Source organism: Mesitornis unicolor, unplaced genomic scaffold, assembly GCF_000695765.1.
Source record: "Mesitornis unicolor isolate BGI_N332 unplaced genomic scaffold, ASM69576v1 scaffold22013, whole genome shotgun sequence".
Lineage (NCBI taxonomy): Eukaryota > Metazoa > Chordata > Aves > Mesitornithiformes > Mesitornithidae > Mesitornis > Mesitornis unicolor.
The window spans coordinates 599-8526 of NW_010176962.1; the positions used below are offsets into that span (position 1 = coordinate 599).

At 40.0% G+C, this 7928-nt stretch overlaps 1 protein-coding gene across 1 annotated transcript; it reads left to right on the plus strand.

Annotated features, from left to right (window-relative positions):
* Nucleotides 1-202: 202 nt before the first annotated feature.
* LOC104535192 (desmoglein-1-like) lies at nucleotides 203-7279 on the plus strand (the record flags this gene model as incomplete). Its single annotated transcript, XM_010181908.1, has 5 exons — nucleotides 203-724; nucleotides 2455-2603; nucleotides 2991-3051; nucleotides 4688-4896; nucleotides 6308-7279. Coding segments are annotated over 5 exons (1913 nt in total), but the record flags the coding sequence as incomplete, so codon positions are not given.
* Between the last annotated feature and the right edge of the window lie 649 nt (nucleotides 7280-7928).

Sequence of the window (7928 nt, forward strand, 5' to 3'; positions counted from 1 at the left end):
GAAAAATCCAGCACAAATGAGTACCATAAGTTTCAGCTTTAAATAAGTACTGTAGATAAATAGGTAACTGAAGATCTTAGAATGGCAACACTTGGTCTTCATTCTTTTCTATGAACATTACTCACAAAAATTACAGACTTGTACAGTATTTCTAGTCAATACCTTAACCTAAATATTTTTCTTTTTTTTTTTTTTCCCAAAGCTTCCTCTGCAGAACTTGTGAATCAGAAAATGGACTTTTTCGTTTATAGGATTTATGTCAGTGTAAGAGATAACCAAGGCCGACGGTGCTCTAGACCACATATAATTCCTGTGCAAGCTTGTCAGTGTGATAGTCGTAATTACTGCACCAGTGGGGCCACGAAAATAATTATCATCGGTGGCGGTGGCAGCAGTGGCAGTGGTGGTGGTGCTGTAGGTGGTGGTGGAGGTGGTGAGACAGGCCAGGAAGGTGGAGGAGGAACAGGACAAGAAGGTGGAGGAGGAACAGGACAAGAAGGTGGTGGCACTGGTGAGACTAGACCTGGAGGAGGTGGAAGTGAGGACCACACAGAATGGCAGGATTACACTGGTGCATACAGTGACAGTAATGGCGGATTTAGCACAGCCACTGATTATGGTGGTTATAATGGAAATGGAAATTATGGCAGAGCTTTCCCATCTTCTACCACACTTAGCAGCGCTGCCATTGGCCTGATGTTTCTTGGTGGATTAATATTTGTTTGTAAGTACAGAATTACGAACACAATTTTATCAATTTTCTAAAAAGTGTATTTTTTTATTCTTCTAAAATAAGATGTCTTTTCTAGTTGGCTGTTAAGCTTTTGGCTCCCATAGGCCATTTGACTGAGAAAAATATGTCTTTTAAATTATAAGAATTTCTATATATTTTATATTCTACATATTTTATTCAGAAATAACTATTTCCTTCCTGAGACTTAGGGGTTTTTTTTTCCTAAAGTGTTTCTCAGACCATTACTAAAAGAAATGGACAAGTATCAGCTCCAAGTTGCATATGAAAAGATATAAAGAACAAGCTTCCTTTGAACGCAAAGCCAAATTTCAGTAGTAGAACAATAAATATAATCCTTTTAAATTGTGAACCTTTTGGCTGTTGCTGTCAAACATTACATCTATTAAAAACAAGTAGCATCTGTGATAACAGGATAAAAACAGATCATTCATTCATATGTCCTAGTATTTTTGAAGAAATAAGAATGTATCAAATTAGACTTTCTTTCATGGCCTGGGCATCAAGTAAACATCTAAAATTTCCCAGTGTAGAAATACTGACTACAAAAACAGAGGAAATGGATTTTTCCCTTGATTTTTTGAGGGGGATTTATTTTGGGTTTTGATCCTTGATTAGTAGGAAACAACAGACATGAACTTTTGAGGCTGCAAAAGGCTGTTTTGTTTGTAGTTCCTGGGTGGTTAATGGTACAGGAAAGACTGTCTTTTTCTGCCTTTGGAAATCTCCTCTCCTAGTTTACAGTCTGAACTAAATATGTCCTTAGTCGTGCAGTGTGAGGTAGCACTTTGTACACTGTATAGCCCTTTCCCCTTTTCTCTTCAGTTCACTTTGATGTCAAACTGAGAGTTTCAGATGCTCTGCTTAGTCTGGTGTAGGCAAATGTCCCTCTCCACTCCCTCTGCAATGACACAAGGTTACTAAATTAGTAATCTAGTTTAAGACAGCCTTTAAGACCTAAAGACAGCCAAAATTAATATTGCAGTGCCTTTCTAAAATGAGTAGTGTTTTTAAAGTTGCTGTTTAAAGCATGCAGCAATTTCCAACACTGAGTTCTTGAAAAAACTAAGAATAATACAGCACACTGGGAAACATGAGTCACTCTCTGTAATCATACGTTAAAACTGAGGTTTCAGGTTTCCCTCTCTAGTTTTTCAAATCAAGCATTATGTATATATGTGAGAAATGCAACTGGAGCCTTAGCCAAAGAACACTGTAGCCAGATGGATATCTGTCCACTGATTCATATATTTCTATTATTACTAACACATATTTCTCTTCAATTATTGTATCTGAAGAGACAAATTTATGTGTATGTCAAGAATGAATATAACTGAATGCTATACAGAGTAAGACTGGTTCTGTTTGTTTAATTTTCGTATGTATGCAACTTACATTCGTTTAGCTGAGATAGATCAAAGTCTGTTCCCAGGTGTATAGGCATAAATTTGGAGTCACAGCCCAACTCCACCTTCTCTTTGCTCTACTATAACTGAAGGTACAAATTATTCTTAATTTCCAAGTATATACTTTTCTCAAAGCAGTTAATGATCCTGGAAGCCAGACTTGCAGACTTTTAGGTTTGAAACATTTCAAAAGACAGTCTCAAAAGGTCTTGAACACCTGCCCTCTGGGAAAAGTAGCTATTCCTGTGACAAAGAGATGTCCTAAATCCTTGTTTCCTGTTTTTTTTTCCTGTTAAGTGATTCCGATTTTGATGTCTGTGAGCGACTGTTGTGGATGTGGACCTGGTGCTGCAGGTGGAGTTGGAACTGGATTTGAACCTGTACCTGAATGCACAGAAGGGGCAATTCATCCATGGGGAATAGAAGGTGCACAGCCTGAAGACAGGGTCAGTACATCCCATGTTTCTAAAATCAGCAGTAACTCACATTTACATAAAAGACTGCATTTGACTAGAAGCATGAAAGTGTAATCCTGCATCATCTTCTAAAAGAAGCCTGGCATTGTAAACGATTGCCAGGCAGATATGAAAGGTGATTCTTAACATCTGCAGATGGAGTTTGTGTATTTTAAGTTGTGTTTGGTTAGCGTGGCCCAACAGATTGGTGTTACCATTCCCTCAGCAGAAACTCAATAGCTAGCAAGCTTTTTCAGTGCAAAGTAGAACAAGGTAACACAAAACATCTTCATTCATCACCTTTTACACAGACAATGAAAAAAATTTATACGGGAATTTCAAAGTCATCATTCAATGAGTCAATATGTTGTTTTCCAGGATGTTTCACACATTCTTGCCCCAACAACAGCTGCAGGAGGTGATTTTGGTGAACCCTCAGGTAAGCAGATCCTACAATTTTCTTTGAGCACTGTCATAAAGCTATCTTTCAGAACTTCATGTCTTCCGATTCAAGGAGCCCTTTGGCATCGCAACTATAACCCAAGCCTTTCAATCTTACATTTGTAGATAGCCAAACGAATGCTAGTAGGACTTCAACTATGAATAAAGGATCTGAGATTCAAGACTTTGAGCAGATTGATTTCTGCAAACTATATTTATTTTGAAATATCTGCCAAGGCTTTTGAATCTCAGGCAATTTTTCTTTATCATTCCAGCTAGTGAATGGAGGGTCTTTTCAAGACACTACTTTTAGTAGAAATCAGCCTTAAGGCCAGAATAAGGAAATACTCTTTCATAACTCAATGGTGAAAGGTTCAGTTCTTCCCAGTTTCCCGCTTACCCACAAGGGAGAATAGGACCTGTCAAGTAGCCAGTTAGTTACTGACCATTTGTGCACTAGCTTAGACAGAAAGCTGGTACATAACACAATAAATTTATGCTTCTGAGATTATGTTCTCCCAGGAGTTCGATGTCCATAGAGATCAGTCAAGCTATGCAGTGCTGCTTTCTTTTTTTCCCCATTCCTTACTCCACACCAGGAAGGAAGGATGCTGGCACAGATCCATTTTCACTAGCTTCTGACAGGAAGAAATGCCACTCTGCAAGACAACTTCTCTGATGACTATTGATTATTAAAAAATGTTTTGCCTTAAGGCAAAATCAAGAGAGAACATTTTGGGGCACAAATGTGAATTAAGAGTCTTCATTCTCAGGGAAGTTCTGCTGCTATGACAGCTGAAAAGTTTAAGACTCACACATGTGATCTGCTTTATTTCCACTGCTCAGTACCATTATGGTGAAAGCCCCTGATTCAAAATCTATAAACTGAGACTACCAAGATTAAATGGGAAAAAAATGTAGTTTAGCCTATGTTTCTTAATGCAATCATAGTAAAGACTACTGTATGCAATTGGTTTATTGTTCTAAATGCTGATATTTAAGACCAAAAACCTTGTTATAATATATGAAAATATCTGGAAAAGATAAAATCCTGTAAGTATGACTATAATTTATTATAAAGGCCATTTTCATTCTGCATTATGAACACTGATGATTATTATGATCCATTGTTGTTCTCCTAAATCCCCCTTAACAATCTAATGACTTGAAAATGTGAAGAGTTACAAAGCTATTTCTTCTACAGAAGAGTTTAAGGCAAAACAATTTTAACCCTAATATGATCATAAATATGCATTTATTTATTTGCATAAATATGCATAAGCATCATCTGATTTTCTAATGCAAATCCCACGACAACATATAGGTACACCAGACAGAGGAATCTCTCCCTAGTCAAAGACACAAGTAAATAATCGATTTTCTAAAGCACATATGATGCAGATGCTGTCTAGCCTCAGGAATAAAATCAAGGTCTTAGGAGTCTGCTAATATGCACTTAATTTTTATTGCCGTTTCAATGTTTTGTACCTGTGCATGGATCTGTGGCTGAAATCAGTCTAAAATATCTTCAGAAATTCAGTAGTGTCATTGTACTACTTGTAAAAACAACTGGGAAATTCTGTGTAAATTTTTGCAGAGCACAGGAGGGACAACTTTTCTTTTTCTGTTTTCAGACATATATACAAACACATATGGTGGAGGAGGAGTAGTAGCTTCTGGTGTTGAAGAAACTACAGGGGTTGGCTATGGCACTGGTACTGGTTACGGAACAGCTGGAGGAATTTCTGGAGCTGGGGAAGTAAAAGGATCAGTTGGAGGAACAATAAAAGAGTATCGAGAAGGAGGTGTGAACATGGCCTTCCTAGACAACTACTTCTCTGAGGTAATTACCTGACCTTTTCTGTCTTATATCTGTGAGCCTACTGTTAGGTTCTCCTCCCCAAGTTACCTGGTGGAAATCCAAAATAATGCAACTCAAATTGAAACTTTTATGATTTAAGACTGGTGTGAGCAAAACTGACCATGCTAGCAGGAAAAACTACAACACTAATAGTACAGATCTTGAGCTGCTGGCATAGTAGATTTGATGGCTCACCAGACTTTCCGTAAAACTGATGGAAGCAAGCAATCAAATTATTTCAGCTTCATAAATGACCACCAAATTTATATATTTGCAACCTTTTTCAGTGTATGAATAGATAATAACTTTGTGAAATTGTTGATATGTACTTTCTGTACAGCTTTTTTAATGACATGACTTCAACCCTTAAAGAACTGTGAACTCCACTTTCTTCCTTATTTCCATTGCCATTTCTGTTCCCTAAAAGATTCGTGAATTGCAAGTGACACAAATACGCAGTTTTGTAATTGGCAACATATTAAGTAGCCTTTACACATAGGATAAAAAACACTACAGAGTTTACATGATTAAAGGATTAATGGGATATATTTTCAAAATTAGCATGAACTGTGAGGCATAAATGCTATAACTGCATACATCACCAAAATATCAATTAATATGTAAGGATTGCTGTAGTTCAAAATCCTAACAAGATTCAGTGGAGGAGAGGACTGAGCAGTCCTGAAGTCCTGAGCATGGACTTCTCTCAGACTGGAATCTCCCTAAGCCCCCACAGATTACCCCTCCTCCTGGCCATCTCAATTTCCAAATCCTCTGCCTCTCCCTCCTGGACCTCCTCTTCTGTCCTTACCTGCTTCCTCCAGCATCACCTCTCACTCATTTTAAACTCTTCTCTTTCCTACCCAATCCCTCTGCACTCACCACCCTACCATCCCCAAGGCCACCACAAATCAGTGATCTCCAAACTGCTCAAAATTGATTCCTCTCTTGGCTCACTAAGCCTTCCTCTCTGCAGCCAGCCCTCCATCCCATCTCCTCTGTCCTGGCCTCTCCACTGTTCCCCTCACCATCCTGCTTCACTCCTCTTCCCACTGCTTCATCCAGATGTTGCTGCCCAAAGAGTACATTCGTTCCCACATCCCTTTCGCTCTCTCCATTCACCCCACAGTCAGACCCAGTGATGGCAGACCAAATTTGAGATGCTAAGTGTGTGCAGTAACAAGAATAAAATATCATGAACATTTGAATAAAACTTATTTCAAGGTCACAAAAAACGCTGAGGATATAATTTGTCCAGTTGACGTTCTCTTTTTCAGGTCAGCTGGGCCTTAGTGTGGTTAAGGAACCCTTACTACATCTTGAGTCTTCATGGTGTAAAACCTGTTGAAAAGTCAATTTGTTCTCTTTTTTTTCCTGTTTTTGCAAACTACAGAAAGCATTCGTGTATGCAGATGAAGACGAAGGTCGGCCAGCAAATGACTGCCTGTTAATATATGATCATGAAGGGGTCGGTACCCCTGTTGGCTCTGTGGGTTGCTGCAGCTTTATTGGAGAGGATACAGATGAAACGTATTTGGATACATTAGGACCAAAATTTAAGACCTTGGCAGAGATCTGTCTGGGCAAAGAGATCGAACCTTTCCCTGATGTCAACCCGCCTTGGCCATGCGTTAACGTCGCCTTTCCCAACCCTGAAAGTGATCTAAACCTCCCACCACCTGGAACCACCATCATTGTCAATGGATCTGCACCTATGCCTCCACCAGTTGGCACAACAACGGTTGTTACCGAAAACACCTACACATCTGGGTCAACCGTACAGCCTCCAAGGCCGATGCCAGATCCTTTGCTTCACGGCAACATGACGGTGACCGAGACCTACACCTCTGGCTCCCCCTCTCTCTGCGTTGACCCTCTGCGTGCATCCAACGTTGTTGTAACAGAAAGGGTTGTTGGTCCTGCGTCTGCCTCTGAGTTGCGCAGCATGCTCGATATCCCAGATCTCACAGATGGGTCCAACGTTATTGTCACAGAAAGAGTAATTGCACCTAACTCCCGGCTCCCAACCTCTCTGAGCATTCCTGATTTGGTAGACGGTTCGAATGTGGTGGTGACAGAAAGGGTGTTCAGGCCCACCTCCGGCATGCCAGGCAGCTTAATAAATATTCCCTCGGAGTTATCGAATGCCCACAATGTGGTGGTCACCGAGAGGGTAGTGTCAGGGTCTGGGATGAGCAGCCTGGGGGGAACAAGCCTAGGAGGGGCAAATCTCGGGGGGCTGAGCAGCACAGGTCAGATGCTCAGCGCTGACTCTCACCTTGGCCAGGCAATGGGCACAGTATCCCCCGGCACCTCTCGGAGAAGAGTGACAAAGTACAGCACTGTGCAGTACTCCAGTCAGTAAGACCTCTGCCGGTGCCCCTTCCTGTCGAAATCACCATTTGCACCAACACTCGTTAGTTACCACCCACCAAGAATATTGTTATTATTTATAACTAGAAAATAGTGCTAAAGTTTCAGGGATTCCTACTTGTCTGAGGATCTCTGAAGGGTACCCCATCTGAAGGTCAAATGCAGGACTTTATCAGTGAAGGGAAAATTGTTGTTAGCTTTAAATTTATTTCTTTCTCTCCACCAAGCACTACAAGCATACAAACAGATACTAATGCTTTTGGAGAGAGGTCTGATTACTGAGTGGAGCAGTGAGAGGGGATCCTTGTGTGCATACCATATCAGCATGAACTAATATCATATCATATATAAAAAATTGTTAAAATAGTGTACTGCTGAGTGATCTCCCACAAGAAGTAGGTTTGGGTTTATAGCTCCTCACTGACAAGACAGGAGAAGAATGTAATTAATAATTAGTCAACTCAAGACTAAATAAGCACTTTCAAATGCATGACTTTGCATGTAATTCAAGGAGCGCTACAAAACGGCACTTTCAATTACTTCTCCCATCACCAGCAATAGTTATAAATAATAATCATATAAACACAATATGTTTTCATGGCTTTCTTTAGTTCTCAGTAAAACAAACACTCTGCCATGCC